Raw genomic sequence first — 18,507 nt, 5'->3', positions numbered from 1 at the left:
GCTGAACCGGCTGCACAAGTGATATGTCCGCCACTGTATCGATATCTTAGTCATTTATTCTCCTTAGGGAAGCCTGGAGCCTTGTTCCTGGTATCTGTTGCCATTCCTATTTGTTTTTATTCTGACTAAACTCCCTCAGTACACATAGATGTCGGCTTTATGTAACAATCGTGTTTATATATAATTGCGGTGCTTTCCAACCAATGGAAATCTGATCGACTGGTTGGAAGTGTATTGCTTAGTACTTTTTGTTTGCCTGGTAACAAAATATATACCGGTAGTTTGTTGATATTAGTTTTTTAGAAACATACAAATGGGATTCCCCTGGTACTGTAGGTTGGCTGTAGATTTGGCATGACTTGTCCTACAGAAGGTGGGGTAAGTGGCCGCCACCACTTCTGGCGTCACTCATTTCCCAAAAACATAGGATGCAGAGATAACTAGTAATATGGTATAGCTAGGGTGCTTCTATGGTGTCGGTCCATGACTTCTGACACTCAATGGTAGAACAGGTTCAGTTTTAAAGGGAACTCGTCATAATTTTTATGTTTCCTCACCTAAGAGTCATTAGCTTTGTCCCCTATGAGTATTTCCTACCATACCGGCCTTTTTTTATTGATCTCTCCTGATACCCAAAGAAGGAGAGATCAACTGGTGTCAAAAAGCTATACAAATTCCTAATTTATTTCTATTTAAAAATCTCCAGTCTTCCAGTACTTATCAGCTGCTGTATGTCCTGCAGGAAGTGGTGTTTTCTTTCCAGTCTGACACACTGCTCTCTGCTGACACCTCTGTCCATGACAGGAACTGTCCAGAACAGTAGTAAATCCCCATAGAAAACCTTTCCTGCTCTGGAAAGTTCCTGACATGGACAGAGGTGGTAGCAAAGAGCAGTGTCAGACTGGAAAGAATACACCACTTCCTGGAGGACATACAGCAGATGATAAGTACGAGAAGACTTGAGATTTTTAAATAGAAGTACATTAAAAATCTATATAACGTCCTGATACCAGTTGATTTGAAAGATTTTTTTTCCCGCCGGAGTTCCCCTTTAACTGAACCGATTCTACCCTTCTTCTTTTTCACTAGCATTGACTAGAGCTTTGAACAAAATCAGTTTACAGTGGTCAATGTTACATCCTTCATTCCAAGTCAAGGAGTCATCTCTCTGCCAGTCATCTGCAACCCTTCTGCAAGCACGCCTCCTGTCTGATGATTGACAGTCCTCTATGCTGTGACGGGAAATCACTCACTACCTACCACTTCTTAGCTGTGACCCAACCCCAATAAACAATATCTGAACTTATTGATCTTAAGTCAGGTTTAGATGGGATTGCCCCTTACTGGGCAATACTGCAGAAGGGCCCAGATATTCATCCGGATCTGGGATCACCAAATTGTCTTGGAGGCCAGTCCGGCCCTTTCTATCTTCTTCTCTTAGCTAATAAATGTACATGTATTATATGAGGAGTTTCTATGTAATATATAATTCCCGTCTCTGCTATAGGACTTGAAGAGCGGACAGAGCCCCCTTATCCAGGCCGTGGAGACCGGTTCTGAGGAATTGGTGTCACTTCTTCTTCAGGTGAATGATGACTGCTCATAAACTCATGGGCAGAGATTTATCAAACTGGTGTAGAATTAAACAGGCTCAGTTGCCCCTAGCAACCAATCAGATTCCACCTTCCATTTTCCAAAGAGTCTGTGAGCAATGAAAGGTGGAATCTGATTGGTTGCTAGGGGCAACTGAGCCAGGTTCACTTTACACCATGTTTGATAAATCTCCTCCCTTGTGTATACAGTACAGTATATTACAATAATGAGTATTACATGAAATTTAGTGCTGAATTTAGATCTGAAAAACACTGTGACTTTTCATGGTCCTGAAGACATGTAATTAGAGATAAATGAACAGTACTCGATCGAATAGCTATTCAATCAAATATTGCACTGCTTGAAATATTCAATATGTGATCGAATATTCGAATCTAAATTAACTTTACTAAAATAGCTAAACAATTGTTAAGCTGTTTTAATAAAGTTTACATAGTCCACTCACCCCATCTGCACTCCCTCTGGAATCTAACTGGGAAAGCAGGGAAGCAGTATTACACCACTATCACAGGGAGCGGTATTAGTGGTATCCCTGGCAATAATACCGATCCCTGTAATAGTTAATATTTAATTAAAAAAGATAATTTTCTTTCTCATATTAATATTTTTATAATAGCAAAACTGAAAGAAAAAAATGTGGTTTCAATTAAATATACTGTAAATAAAAATATATATTTATTTTATTTATTAACAGTATATTTAATTGAAACAGCATTTTTTCTTTTCAGTTTCAATGTTGTAAAAATATTAAGATTATTAGAACGAAAATTAGCTGTTTTAATTGAATATTAAGTTTGAGATGGAGCAGTGTATTGCCATGGACCGCTAATACCGCTCCCTGTGATAGTGGTGTAATACTGCTTCCCTGCTGTCCCAGTTGCATTCCATTTTCTAAAGATGTCATTATGGACTTGTTGACCTCCAAGTGGTCGAATTTAGGTTTCCAAGAAACAAGCATTTTTTTCCCATTGACTTTAATAGGATACGATATTCGACCGAATAGTCGAACATCCCGGTGTATTCAAAACAAATTTCGAACTTTGGAATATTTCCCTATTCACTCAGCACTAGTAACAAATTTATTAGTGTAGGTACAACAAGATAGAAGATAGTTGTGTATGTTCTTACTATGTTTACCTCACAGAGGATTAGGTAGATGTACTGCAGCAAGCTCAGCAGGACGATGTCAAGGAGGGTTTTCAGCCACTTTTTCCATTCCACTCAAACATAACTTTTCCTAGGTTGCTGTCTATGATGAGACTAACAATTCCTTCCATACTTATTATTATCTATTCAGTCTCCTTCTCCAGTTCTAAGCTGCTGCTTTCTGCTAAAGACATAAAAACCTGTATGTGAGTAATTTCTCTCCCTCTCCCCCTTCCTTCTGAGACGGCTGATGTAAACAATTCTCTGGCAGGCTGTATCTGCAACATGGTGGCTTCTTTGTAATGCTGGGAGGGTTGATCTGAGACCAAGTTGCTAATGAACTCACTGTGATCAATCCTTCCAGTATTATAAAGAAGCTACAATGTTGCAGATTGAGCCAGTCAAGGACTTGTTTACATCAGCCATCTCAGAAGGGAGGGGAGACAGAGAGAAAAGCTCACACACAGATTTGTGTGTCTTCAGCAGAAAGCAGCAGCTCAGACCTGGGGGAAGGAAACTGGATAGATAATAACAAGCATGGAAGGAATTTTTAGTTTCAACATGGGCAGCAGCATATCAAAAGTTATGTTTGAGTGGAATACCCCTTTAATAACAAGCAAATTGTTTTGATTGAAGTGCAAAGTATATTAGAAAGTTATAAAACTTTGAATTCTAGAAAAAGTTACACAAGACTATACAGCCCTTCCTGCCATGGGTCCATATAGCACTTTAGTAGGCCTCTGATTTTATACAAATGCAGTTTCCCACTGTGTATCCTGCAGGGCCTGTTGGTTGGGTGTGGCATGAGAAAAAAATATGGCTGCACTATGCATGGAGTATTATGCATACATGGTGGGCATATGGTTCTCTAATATTGACCTGCAGAGACTATGCATTGCTGTATGTAGTCTGTGCATATAAGCAATAAAATGTACACTTCTATAGGTAAATGTTGCCCTGTATACATGTACTGTAGGTTTCATTTTAGGATTTATTGTTAACACTAGTTTGCCTGATCCCTACAGAAAGGAGCAGAAGTCAATGGACTGACCTATGCAGGGAACACGGCACTGCATGTGGCAAGTGGACGAGGGCTTACTGAGATAACACGGCTACTACTGCGGAGTGGAGCAGATGGCAGCATAAAGAATTGCCACAATGACACCCCCATGACGGTAGCAAAAGACAGAAAGGTGAGCTGGTTTTTAGGAAATAAAGTTAGATGTTTGTGCTGCATGTAAATGAAGTACACAGCAGCTCAAGTCAAAGCGTCATCTCTCTGCATTCAGCTCTCTCCCTGATGCAAGCACGCCTCCTGTCTGATGATTAACACACACCCCCAGCGCTGTCAATCATGAGACAGAAGGTGTACTTGCAGAAGGGAGAACACTGAATGCAGAGAAACAACTTGAGTTTAGTATGTAAAAACATATTTCTAATGGTGCGTTTACACAGACAGATTTATCTGACAGATCTTAGAAGCCAAAGCCAGGAACAGACTATAAACAGGGATTAGGTCATAAAGAGAAGACTGGGATCTATGCTCTTTTCAAATCCGTTCCTGGCTTTGGCTTTCAAAATCTGTCAGATAAATCTCTGTGTAAACGCACCATTAGACACACATATCATACAAACGTAAAGAATAAATATTCAACGGAAAAAGCTGTAAAAGTGTAAAAAAATCTTTTTTTAAAATCCTATTTTTTTCCACATATCCTATACAGTTCTACATGTCTCTATAACACCAGACTACCAGCCACCCTTTGTTGTTCTGTTTGTACCTAACACAGGTTTAGTAGATTAGGAAGGAGTAAAGAAAAGGTGGGTGGCAATAGGACTGCAGGATCAGACTACATAATGTTACTTTGTAGTCTGTCACCATGGAGACAGATAGGTGCCAAGATCCAATGTAACATTAAAATAAATTGGTTGTGAAGTTGGACCTTCTGTTTAAGATAACATGGAGCTCTAGCTATGAAGTGACACTGTGACATGACAAGTGGGCAAGGGATGTGAGGCCCCAGAGTCGTATAGAAGGAGCTGTATGGCAGCATGGAGACTCTGCATAATAAAGTATTTGTTGTAGTCTATAACTTAGACTTAGTTGTATGGAGGTATAAGGAAATTTAAAGTGTTCCTGTCATCATAAAAAAAAAACTTTTGACATGTCATAGAGAGTCAAAAGTTTTGATCGGTTGGGGTTTAAGTTTTCAGACCCATACTGATCGTGAGAACGAGCTGGGAGAGGACCACACTGCAGCGTGTCCTCTCCCTGCTCTGGGTTATTAAAAAGAGTTGAGCACCATTGACTTAGGAACCTGACTGGTCATGTGACACAGAGCCGGAAAAGGCCCACGCTTAGCACAGTCTTTTCCTGGCTCGTTATCCCTATTGGTACGGGTCTGAACACCCTAGACTGATCAAAACTTTTCACTCTCCATGATATGTCAGAAGTTTTTTTTATGACCACAGGTACACTTTAAATTTCCTTACACCGCTATACAACAAGTTATAGACTACAACAAATACTTTACTATGCAGAGTCTCCATGCTGCCATACAGCTCCTTCCATATGAGTTTGGGGCCTTACATCCCTTGCCCACTTGTCATGTCACAGTGTCACTTTATAGCTAGAGCTCCATGTTATCTTAAACAGAAGGTTGACGCCTTCACAAAAAATTTTATACTTATATTGGATCATGGCACCAATCTGTCACCATGGTGACAGACTACAAACTAACACTGCGTAGTCTGATTCTGAAGTCCTATTATCACCCACCTTTTCTACCGATCAATACTTTTGACTTGTCTCTATGACATCTCTATGACATGTCAGAAGTTTTTTTTATGATGACAGGTAGACTTTAAGCCTGGTATTTCTCGCACTGTGTCAGGGATAGGTATGACATTTGAATAACTATAAATAACACAACTAAACTTAAATTCCTCTTGCATTATTCTATGACTCATGAAAACAGTAAATGGACCGTTGCGTCCTCTTTGTGTTTACTTATCGCTATCTGCAAGTTAGGAAATTTTTTAAATTATTAGTTTTTTGTTTTTTTTTACATTGTTTGAAAACCTGTACTGAGATTACTCATTTACTTTTAACAAAGTCTGTTTACAGGAGAAGACTGTAGACTTAGAGACTAGGCCTGCTACTCTAAGGGGGGCCTATCCAGACAGTAGTATACTCAGTGGATAAGGTCACTGTGAGCTGACACAGGATGCACTGACATCTTTCCATCTCGCCACTTTAGCACAGTCCATCAGGCACAGAGATACAGTGGGTAACTGTGAATTTCATAAGATGAGACACAAGAGACCAATCTAGCTTAGGGGCCTACAATGGTATTCACCTGCTTCGCTATGGGACAGTCTGAGCCTGCATTAGTCAGTGACATTGCCTGTTGTACCTTTTTTTAACACCATTGCAACCACTAAGAAACACCGTCTAAAAAGGCTGATTGCTGTAAGCCCAACATATGAAACTGCTGGCATTTGCTATTATAACTGGGGAAAGCTGCAGGCGGCTGCACAGCGGCCACTGCAGGTGGAATGTGGAATTACATAGCGCTTCTCTGGATAAATAGCCATCTACTGTATGTAACATAGGCCCCCCAGAGAAGGAACTCGAATTCTCAGTGGCTCAACAGGGAAGTGCCAAGCAGTAGGGTCTCTCTTACTTATGGGCAGGGTTTCTCTTAATGGGACAACCTGGCACACAGAGATGTTTCCATTGTACTCTGCAAGCAGCCTATGCTTTCCAATGTAGTATGACTATAGTTTTTTTTTTTTTTTTTGTTACAAATTTCCTGTGTGGGCAATGCAAGTTTTGAGTAATTCTAGTTGTTGCAAACATAAACCTCTGATGCAATATTTCAGAATGATCCTTTTAAGAATAAAATAACATATGAAAGTTCTCACAACTTCTTTCTATATGTCCTATACTAGACATTTGTCCAAAGATGGGGGGGGGGGGGGGGGGTAAGGGTGGCTAGAGCCATTGAAGACTCAGCCTACATTGACAGCTTGGATTGTCAAATTTTGATATTTAGTTGAAACACACACCAGTTCCGAAAGGGGTCCTGATTAGAGATGGGTGAAGCAGCCGGAAATTCTTTTTGCGAGCTTTGCAAATTTGTGGTTAAATTTTCATTAAAACAGCCAAACTATAGTAGCTACAATACTAGAACTATTACAGAAGGGCAAATTTGTTAAAGCGCGTTCTTGTAAAAGTGTAAAAAATCGGAAAATCACAATAAAAAAAAAAAAGTCAATCAGCCAGTCAATCATCCAATTTCCTCCATTCCTCTCCTCTCTGTCCCTATATCCCTCTGTTAGTCTCTCCCTGCTCTGCTCTAACTGCCTGTTGCCATACTGCTCTCTCCTCCACACACAGCCGCCTGGCTACCTCCGTTACCGAACCTCCTTATATAGAGGGGGAGGTGCTGACATCACAGAGGAGCCTGCAGCTAATTAGATGGGTGCACCGGCAGTGGCGCTCCAGACAGCATGTGCGGCCGCCATTCTGTTTTTGGATTTCCTTAACGAATTGGTGGGAGTTCGCTTCCCAGAAAGAAGTGAATTGACAGCGCATATTGCAGTGAATCTTGATTTGTCAGATTCGCTTCGCTCATCTCTAGTCCTGATGACTGATAGAGCCCTTAAGCCCTAACAAACCTTAGTCCTCAGAAAGTTCCATAACTCTGCTTGTTAGAACACACTAAGAACGCCATTGAAATGGTTTCCATCCCTAGGTGACTGGGTTCACATTTTACAATAACAAGAAATTATGTTCAGGTGAATCTTTCACCTCACAGATTTCCGATATACATCTACTTTTTGCTCTTCAACCCAATTCTTTGGAACATAAACTATGTTAATGTTCTGTGCAGCACCCCATAGTGTAAACCTAGCATAATACACAACAAAGTTAGTTTCATTTTTACAGAAGTTTTGCCAAAAAGCGAGAAACACCTTTTTCATTCACCCCATGCCTGACTTTCAGAAGAACTCAACAAACAGTCCCCACCCACTCGCACCACAACTGTAGTCATTGCGAAAGTGTCCTGAGATGGAATACGCAACTGTCAGCAAAGGAGAACACTTCTCGATGTGAGGATCCCCCACAGATTCTAAGATGCTCAATTTGTCCGTATGTTCAAGTGATTCTTGTTTCAAGGGGATAGTTGGACTGTTCGGACATCCTCTTGTGACGAGATTATGAGGAGAGTGGGGTTTCGGTGGGGTTCCCAATGGTTGGATCTCTTCCGATCAGCATGTTCCTATATTTATGCTCTCCTGAGAGGGTGTGAAACAACTAGAGATGAGTGTGGCTCAAGCATACTCAAATCGGATCACTTGACATTTGAATATCAGTAAATGCCAAAGTTGAATGCAGCCCTAGGGAGTCCTGGAAAACATGCATACAGCCATAGGCCATAAGCCGTATCCACATTTCCCAGGACTCCCTAGGGCTGCATCCAACTTTGGCATTTACTGATATTCAAATGCCGAACGATCCGACTTGAGCATTTGAGTCGCGCTCATCTCTAGAAACAACTGTAAAATAGATTTGTACTCTATCGGAGTTACCGAGACATCAGGCATTTTTACTTGACTGTTTTTGTAAGTTCTTGACTGCTACTCTGTGCAGACTCCTTGTCTTTTCCTATGTGGAACTTAGGGAGTTTACTGGTTACCTATGGCAAAGAACACATATAGGAATAATGTACAAAATAAATAAAATTGTTGAATTTTACATTACACTCTTAACATAGTACATTAACACCTGCACAATCACAGATAGGAAAGTGATTGGCAATCCAAACCAGTAAAGGGATACTCCGAGCATGCAGTTTTTTTTCTATATTTTACAGCACAGAAAATAATAAACAATCGATACTCACCTAACATGCTCCCTCGGGGGACCCCCTGTGATATCTTTGGGCCCCCGGTGAACACGCTTGCTGCTACTTCTAAGGTTAACTCGTCTTTGTAGTGACAGTAGTGTAGTGATTGTCTCAGCAATGACCACTGTCATTGACAATTTCTATGTTTCTAGATAGTAACCCAAAGATGCCACAGGGGGACCCCCCGGGGAGTTTCTTAGGTGAGCATGGGGTATTATTTTCTGTGCAGCCATAGAAAATCATAAAAAAGGAGTCCCTGCCCCTGTTCTGCTTAATGAGCAGCTGTGCCAGGTACAGAGTGTCCAGCCTGACCGATTGAGAGAGTACAAGCTGCAATGTATACTTACCTCCTGACCTCTAAGTGTAAGGTAGCAGGTAAGAAAAGAATCTGAAACAAATCACAAAACACTCAGGGGGAGATTTATTAACCATGGTGTAAAGTGAAACTGGCTCAGTTGCCCCTAGCAACCAATCAGATTCCACCTTTTATTTTCCAAAGAGTCTGTGAGGAATGAAAGGTGGAATCTGAGCGCCAGTTTCACTTTGCACCATGTTTGATAAATCTCCCCTTTAGACTTTCATTGCTTATTACCCCAATTAACAACACTAACATTCATCAAAATATTAAATATAATTGAGGACTCTGATCACAAAAATAATGCCACATAAAGAAAAACTTTAAAAATATACCCACCCATGGTATATATACACTGTATGTGTGTGTATAGATATACTTACAAAAAGTAATGGTCTAAAAGAGCTGTGCAAAAAAAAAAAAAAAAGTTACGGTTGATGGAAGACAGTAGACGAAGATTGGCTCAGCCCCTTAAGGGTTAAATGTATAAAGGAATAAATTTGATCGGTATTATACGCACAGTCATTCGACGACTAATCTCCACCCACGGTAGGAAACATTTTGAAATTCACTGTCCTTAAAAAAAATATTACGAGTGTTGATGATTGGCGTCCTGGACAGGCTTCATCACGTCATTGGCTATATTATGTTATATTATGTAATGACAGAAGACTTTCTTCACTCTAGAAATTAGGTATTTCATATAGAGAGCGCGCTGATAACTCTCTTCTCTGGGTTGCAGTTCTAGTTTAGAGAAACTTCTCTTTCCTTGGAAAATGGAAGTAATATAAAACCCGTCTCTGTATATTGGAATAGAGTGGGCAAATCCTTCTGACCTTTTGACTCTGTGATGAACATGCCACCAAGATTTCTATCCCATGATACTAGTATCGGGGCCCACATGGTGCAGGTCACAGAGCTGTCGCCTAGAGGATCTTCTTGGTAGACATGTATGTCTTCAATGACATCATCTGTCACCCACATAAAGTGAATGCATCCCTCACAATTTTCTTTTTTTTTACCAATTACAACCACATACTAATTTCATATTATTAAACTGGGGCAGCCATCTTGCCTTAACTGATTTTCAGTGTCAATTATAAATAGGCTTTACAGCAAGCCCTACTGACTTGGAGCCGACCCTATTCACTTCTATGGAAGTGTTTTCTGGGCATGCCCTGTGACCGGTACCCTGTGAATGTTGCAAGCTTCGAGAGGGGAAATGGAGGGAGATATAGTGCACAGTACTATTAGATGCAAGTGTACTGTAGTATCCCAGCACAGGTGTCCCACTATCTATGGGCAAAGTAACTCATTCATGTTCTCACAAAGGGGATGTAGGAAAAGTGTATTGTGTATTTTTCCCCACTCTGTGTCGCTTTTGTATTTCTTGTATGTACAGCTGAAGGAAGCATTGGGTTAGCTGTTGCTATCTTATGTTTGTTCTTCTCCTATAACAGGTGTAGGCTTGTTTCCCTCACTTTTTTAACCTATCATCTCTATTCTCTCTTCTGCACACACAGCCCCACCAATCATACACTAGCTAAGGTAACCCTATAAAAAGGAGCTAATTCCCAATGGGAGGGTATTAGTCATCTTTGTTTTTTTTATCAGTGGAAGTGGAGAGAGCAAGACACACAGAGAGATTTCTTCTATGCCACTAACTAGACCCCTCAGGAGAGAGAGACGTCCTCTGAGGACACCCTTGTCTACACCTTCTACACCACAAAGGGCAGCATACCTAAGTTAGGTACTGACCCCAGTAGGACAAAACAGCAGTTCAGCCTACTTATCCTACTGTAACACACAGCTATTCTGGGAAGTCATGGAAAGTCTGCTTAACCCAGCACAGGGACCTGAAACCTCGTACTACCCTAGCAGGACGGGTAACCCAACACTATAAGGCATAAGGTAGTCAGATCACAGATATCTAAACGTGAGTATGAGTATCTTCTTCTTCTCTTCTATGCTATCCCAGCACAGTACATTGATACATTGGACAGGGCCCTCAAGACACTCCTCTACCCTGCCTATTACCACTATCTCTTGCCTGCACCTGCATCCCAAAGTGTATTATCATGTATTGCACAGAAGATCCTAAGTAACCTAAGTTATCCTGTCTAAGCTATCGGACTCTGGTCTTCCATTTTGCACCTACACACAAGGTTACACTTGGGTTATCCAAACCCTGAGTGTGGTGCCCATTTGTCCAGGGTTGGGTCCCAACGTCACTCAAGGCTATTGTGACAAGTGCCCAAGTGACCGAACACTGACTAGGCTACCCTGGCACATGGCACAAGTAAGAAACCTCAATAAAGTTAGAGGAAAGCAGCCTAAAGGCATAAAACACAAATACATCAAGAGCAGCCATAGAAACTGATAGAAAAGGACAGTTAAATAGGCAGGTGAGATGCAAAGCTTGGTGCTGCTCTAGATCTTGTATTCTGTGCCTGTACACGGAGGGATTGTGGTTTTACCAACGCAGCAGAAAGGAGGTGAAGTTTCCTAATTTCAATGTAAATACGTTGAATATTTCAGGTACTTTTACTTCCATATTTTACAGAATTTTACATTGTTTTACATTGAGTCATGTGAGTGGCAGGAAATACTATGAGTGAACTCTAAGAATAGTCTTTTATAGGAAGGCACTAGGGTAGTATTTATTGCTGGTTCTACATTAGTTTTGGAGCATGCCTTAAAGGTCTCTATACATGTTATACTTTTATTGGCTGTACCCACCGCTCATGAAAGGTTCAGATGTCTGTATAAGGTGTATGGGGTTCTCCTGATCGACCACTGACAGATGATGCCGGTGGATATAGGGGTCGGGCAAAATAGAAAATTGCAGTAACCCAGGGGAGCCAGATGGTGTTTAGCTGGGCAAGATGTTATGTATCACTTAGGCACTTGTCACAGTGGCCAGGAGTGGTATGTGCCCACCTCTGGATATACTGACACATGCCCGTTAATAGGTTAGGTGTAGTGCAGGTGTTTGTGCAGAGGAACCACAGAGCCCAGCACCTAATCTTAAGCACTTGTAAACTTTACTTCTTAAAGTCACAGTACAGAATATAACAGTCTCTTGTTTCAATAAAGGTGAAATATAGTTAACACATGGCTGAGATGCCTTGTTGAGCTGGGTTCTTGAAATAATACATTTAAATAATGACTTGGAATACACTTGACAGCATACATACATCACAGCTTCTCACTGGCAGTTAAGATATATAGATCACAGCTTCTCACTGGCAGTTTAGATATATAGATCACTTCTGCCTAATGCTGTCTGTGAGCACCAAATGACACGAGATCAGGGACGTACACACCACTAAGTAGGTAGAGCTTGCTTTTGAGGAGACCCCAAAGGAAACCTATCAAAAGTAGTAGAGTTTTCGGCTGTAGTTGCGCTTACCTAACTACTGACTGATTTCTGGAAAGTTATCAGGATGAAAAAAGATAGCCACCTAGCATGGATAGGGTCTTCTTGTTTCTCCTAACACAGCCTCATCGTGAGGTGCACTGGCCAGGCTTGTAAAAGAAATAAAGTCTCTCATAAAGTCCTGCATTTTGGTCATAGCCTCCAAACACTACAGCAGGAGCTCTCTCTCTCTAATACACTCTTTCTCATAACACTGGCTGGAACTCCCTTAAACTACTTTTACCTCAGTTGATGGTGAAAAAGTAGACAGTGATACCAAGTGGTGGGAGTGCGAACTACATACTTCAGCCCAGAGCATAGAAACACAAGTACCGACCAACATATGCGGCATAAAGCAGTGGACACCCTCTCTGGGACACTGCAAAATCACTGTCTGACCCCTTTGTTCTGGAAGAGGTAAGATGCAGTGAGAGCTCTCTGGCTGCGGCTTAACCCTCCTTTTCCCCATAGAGGATACAGGAACGCTCGGCTGTGCCGAATGTTCCTGTGTATGGGGAGGACAGAAGAGATAACCGACTGCTGAGCGATCATTCGGCTGTTAGCTATTGAAGATATACAGTACGGCCAGCTTTAAGTTTTAGTTATGATGCCAAGGCACCTCTGCCTGCATGGTTAATAACCCATTTTCTGTTATTTCATGCATAAAAATAAAAATGGGAGGTGTAGTGTAAAAAAAAAGTTCAAAAAGGTTATTTAAAAATAAATTTGTAAAAAAAAAAAAAAAAATTAAAAAGAGTCACCTCACACCTATTCCATTGATCTCTTGCCATTGTGAATTCCTGGGAAAGAGCGTTGCTTGGCATCGCGGAGAATAATTGCAGGCTATGGGTAAGATTTTCAACTAAGTGTCCATGTAACACACAAAAGATATGTTATTAGAGGAAGCTGGGGCTGGAAATCCCCAATCCATATACTGTATATACTGTATATCTGGCTCCTAATAAATCCAGTGCATGGTTTCTATCATTTTACAGAAAGCATGACTCCATAATACAAGATGCTGGGAAGATTCCATGACCACAACGGGGAGATAATTATAAGGCTACCATCTGTAATTTCCTGGGTTTCAGGCTTTTACTTAGATGCATTCTATACATTTCTTATGGAAATTCTTGCACAACCTGGGCAGTCTTAGTAGCACATGACTGTACAAGAGGAAAGGTCACTTAAAGGGGCTGTTCAAGATTAGAAACATAACCCTTTTTTCTCATGTCATGGTGGCTGACCTCTGATATCTATTGTCTGTTTATAATGGGAGGAGGAGGCTGCGACCCTCTCAGCTGGACCAGTGGCCATGTGAGAAGCACATCCTTGGATCAGGGCAAGAGATGGTTTATAACCTTTAAAAAAAGAGTCCTATGTATCGTAAATGAGTTACCCAGTTTTTTTCTTTATTTAAAAAGACCAGGTAACTCATTTAAAGGGGTTCTTCGGAGAAAAAATATTGTTTTTTAAATCAACTGGTATCAGATTAGTAATTTCCTTCTATTTAAAAATCTCAAGTCTCCCAGTACTAATCAATGGTGGAAGTGCTGTATTGTTTGCAGTCTGACACAGTGCTCTCTGCTGCCACCTCTGTCCATGACAGGTACTGTCCAGAGCAGCAGCAAATCCCCATAGAAAACCTCTCTTGCTTTGGACATTTCCTGTCACGGACAGAGGTGGCAGCAGAGAGCACTGTGTCAGACTTGAAAGAATACACCACTTCCTGCAGGACATACAGCAGCTGATAAGTACTGAAAGACTTGACATTTTCAAATAGAAGTAAACTACAAATCTCTGGAGTACCCCTTTAAGTGTGTTGCAGTATTAAGATGGGTGAGATGTGCGTAGTAGAGATTATTTTGACTCATCATAACATTTAGTTTTATGTTCTCCTTTCAGATTGTAGATATCCTGCGGGGCAAGTCATCTTCTCCACGTAGTCAAAACGAAAGACTTAGAGGATTAATGAAAGGACAGTCATGTAGTCCAACGTCACAAGGAGTAACATCCAGTAACATATCTCTGAGTCCTCCCCCATAATGGGAGTTGAATGCATTATACTCCCTACCTCAAAACATCTATCATGGCCTCTAAGAATGTCTTCAAATCAGAGAAATCACCATCACTGCCATTCGGATCTGTATAGTCCCTGGAACCACTATGGAGATAGCATCTTGCTCCAAACGCCAACCATCAAATCACCAACTATGGATCTAGAACCCTGGACTCAACCAACAAGTCTAGAACCTGGCTCATCTGGCACCTCCTCGACCTCCAATGACCCAAGTAAAGCAAAATAGCGTCACAAGGCCCAGAGAGAAGCAAGTTGGAGGTCAAGATCTAGAATGGTCCCTCACCAAAGTGTCAAGGTGGCATTGTTGGTGCCCATCCTTGTCTACTTACATGGTACCAGAGCAATGTACTTTTCCTATGTCATAGGTTGGCCATTAGTATAGGGTTGAACAATGCCATTTTCTCCTTTCCAGAGAAACAATAAACCAATCAATGTGAAAAGGACACTTTAAGGACCTGAGAAGATGAGAAGACTCATCTCGGAGGTTCCGATTTATACATGTATATTACTATCATAGACCTTTTATAACCAGAGCATTATATGGTTTCCGAGACCGCTCTACAACTGGGACTACAACTGCAAGAGACTGTCACCTTGATTCCATATCCTAGTGATACACCACCATTGGCTTTAATGGGACAGCCCTTCCTGTACAGTCCACAATCCGTTTTACAGCACTTACCATGACTGAACATGGACCAGGAAATGTCTGCCACTATCTCCGTCCCGCCACTCCCTCTGTGTTTGACGTATGTGTTTTGCTGTAGGGTGGGTGAAATCTGATTCCACTTACGGTCTCAGCTTTGCATTCCTATAAGTTATTTAATATTTTTTTTTATAATAAATATTTTTTTATTAAATCGAGCAGCATTTCTCCGGTCCACAAAGTGATAACCCTGTGGGAAGGCTTGGAGAAGTAGTCAATCATAGGAGTTTACATAGAGCGGCCTTCTTTGTTCTATTTCCTTAGTTAATCATTGGTGGTCTCATACACAGCAGCCAAGCTGCAGTATCAAGAGTGGAAAGTAGTCAAGTGAACTTTTAGCTATAGGCTCTCTATTCTCTGTATACAAGAGTATCCATATAGTGGCAGCTTATCAGCCGGTCTCACTGTACCAGCGTTCTCTATCTGGTGAGATGTAGCAGAACCGCTTGCCCCCAAATTTGGCAGGCAGATACATTGGGTGCCTGGGAAGGTTAGAGCGAAGGTTCTGTCCCCGCCAGATGTACAGGAGGGGAGGGGGAGGGGAAAGAGCGCCCCCTAGAAATGAAGAGTGCCCCAAACTATACACTACAGGTATACAGGGCCCCAAAACTATACACTACAAGTATACAGGACCATAAAACTATACACTACAGGTATACAGGACCATAAAACTAAACACTACAAGCATACAGGACGCCAAAAACTATACACTACAGGTATACAGGACCTCCACCAACTATATACTTCAGGTATACAGGACCCCAAAAGTATACACTACAGGTGTACAGGACCCCAAAACTATACACTACAGGTATACGGGAACCCTGAAACTCTATACTATAGGTATACAGCAATTCCACCAACTCTATACTACAGGTATACAGGACCCCCAAACTATACACTACACGTATACAAGACCTCCACCAACTATATACTGCAGGTATACAGGACCTCCACCAACTCTATACTACAGGTATACAGGACCCCCAAACTATACACTACAGATATACAGGACTCCAAAACTATACACTACCGGTATACAGGACCTCCACCAACTCTATACTACAGGTATACAGGAACCTCAAACTATATGCTACAGGTATACAGGGCCCCAAAATGATTCACTACAAGTATAAAGGACCTTCACCAACTCTTTACTACAGGTATACAGCACCTCCACCAACTCTATACTACAGATATACAGGACCCCTAAACTGTACGCTACAGATATACAGGACCTCCACCAACTATATACTACAGGTATACAGGACCCTCAAACTATACACTGCAGGTATACAAGACCTCCACCAACTATATACTACAGGTATACAGGACCCCCAAACTATACAGTACAGGTGTACAGCACCTTCACCAACTATATACTACAGGTATACAGGACCCCCCAAATTATACACTACAGATATACAGAACCCTCAAACTATAAACTACAGGTATCCACGACCCTCAAACTATAAACTAAAGGTATACAGCACCTTCACCAACTCTATACTAGAGGTATACAGGACCTCCACCAACGTTACACTGCAGGTATACAGCCCCCCGCCCAACTATATACTACAGGTATACACTAATTACATTGAGTAATTCAGATGAAACAATACCTTTTAGACGATTGCAGTTTCCTGTTAAGCATCATTTGCAATGACAATAAACAAGGCTCAAGCTTGATCACTGCAGGTGGCGGCATAAATCTGGATTCGGCATGTTTTCCGCATGGACAATTGTATGTTGCTGCTCCAGAGTTGCATCAGGTAAAAATCTTTATGTCTATGTACCTGTCAATAACACTGCCAATAATGTACATAACCAAGCTATGTATATAACACTGCAAATGTTGTATGTGACCAGGCTCTGTATAACATTGCCATTGTTGTATATAACCAGTCTGTAAACTGTATAAGACTGCCAATGTTGTATATAACCAGGCTCAGTATAACACTGCCAATGTTGTATATAACCAGGCTGAATATAACACTGCCAATGTTGTAATAAACCAGGCTCAGTATAACACTGCCAATGTTGTATATAACCAGGCTCTGTATATAACACTGCCAATGTTGTATATAATCAGGCTCTGTATATAACACTGCCAATGTTGCATATAACCAGGTCTGTATATAACACTGCCAATGTTGCATATAACCAGGCGGTATATAACACTGCCAATGTTGCATATAATCAGGCTCTGTATGCAGTCTGATCATATGACATCTCAGTTTGGCTATTAGGTATTTAGGATGTTTTTAGTTTATTTCTAATGTGCAAAAGCTACAATTTACATAAACAGTGCCGAACTGTCAGGTATATAGAGGTATATAGGGCTCCTGGCAATTTCCCCTTAAACAAAAAAAAACGGGTATAGATTGGCCTTCTGAGCACTCTTGGAACAAATCTAATTAGCACACTGACACTTTATACCCAAGCAGCGCTGGGTACATTTTCTAGTATATTATAAAAGAGAACTCTGCAGTCATTCATAGTTCCTTTGCACACTGCCCTCTAGTGGTCATTGTTTAGGATTACAAGCAAAATCATGCAGATCACTGCTGTATTCATTGTGATGTACGGCCAGTCCCATTTTTTTCTCCTGGGGAGGATGAGTATAAAAAAATAACGTGCCCTTACCGCTCCAGTGCTGGTGGCTGCATACTGCCGCTCTGGTCCTTGGTCGATTCCTGGTCGTGACGTGAGGTCCACTCAGCCAGTCAGCGGCCAAGATAGGACCCCACTACGGCTACTGACTGGCTGAGTGGACCTCACATGTCACAAACCCATTCAGAGCAGAGCAGCTGTATGTGATCACCAGCGCTGGGGCGGGGGAGATAACAGCATGTTATTTCTTTTATCCTCCCCCTCCTCGGCACATGCTCCTCCATGTCGGCCATCTAATGGACAGAAACACCACAGAGCAGGGCAGCACGGCCTGGAGGAGGGGAGTCTGATTTTAGCTCTATGAGATACACAGGGAGCTGCTGTCAGTAAGGGCTGTGATCACACTTACTTAGGCTATGTTCACACTACGTATCTTTCCGTCCGTAGCGCGAACCGCTAATATACGCACGTAGTTTTGAGGTTGATGCGTTCGCTTGAAAGTATACGATATACGCACGCACAATGCACACTACGTATGAACTTACGACCGGATCGTATGCGGCGCCGTGAAAAATGAACAAGACCATTGTTTGAGGACGGAAATGTTCCAACTCACGGCCGTGGATTTCCATGCGGTCCCGTACAAAGTACTTATTTCAG

The 18,507-nt window shown here is 41.5% G+C and overlaps 1 protein-coding gene across 1 annotated transcript in view; it reads left to right on the top strand.

The window, feature by feature from the left end:
* BCL3 (BCL3 transcription coactivator) overlaps positions 1-14,630 on the top strand; it is a 61,317-nt gene extending 46,687 nt beyond the window's left edge. The window contains exons 6-8 of the mRNA XM_069947337.1: positions 1,508-1,585; positions 3,786-3,953; positions 14,354-14,630. Coding sequence (XP_069803438.1) covers positions 1,508-1,585; positions 3,786-3,953; positions 14,354-14,494 — 387 coding nt within the window. The 3' untranslated portion in view covers positions 14,495-14,630. The remainder of the gene's footprint in view (positions 1-1,507; positions 1,586-3,785; positions 3,954-14,353) is intronic.
* The last annotated feature ends 3,877 nt before the right edge of the window (positions 14,631-18,507 follow it).

This window comes from Dendropsophus ebraccatus, chromosome 12, assembly GCF_027789765.1.
Source record: "Dendropsophus ebraccatus isolate aDenEbr1 chromosome 12, aDenEbr1.pat, whole genome shotgun sequence".
Lineage (NCBI taxonomy): Eukaryota > Metazoa > Chordata > Amphibia > Anura > Hylidae > Dendropsophus > Dendropsophus ebraccatus.
Note: the sequence above shows the minus strand (reverse complement) of the source record. Positions and strands in the feature narration are given on the sequence as shown.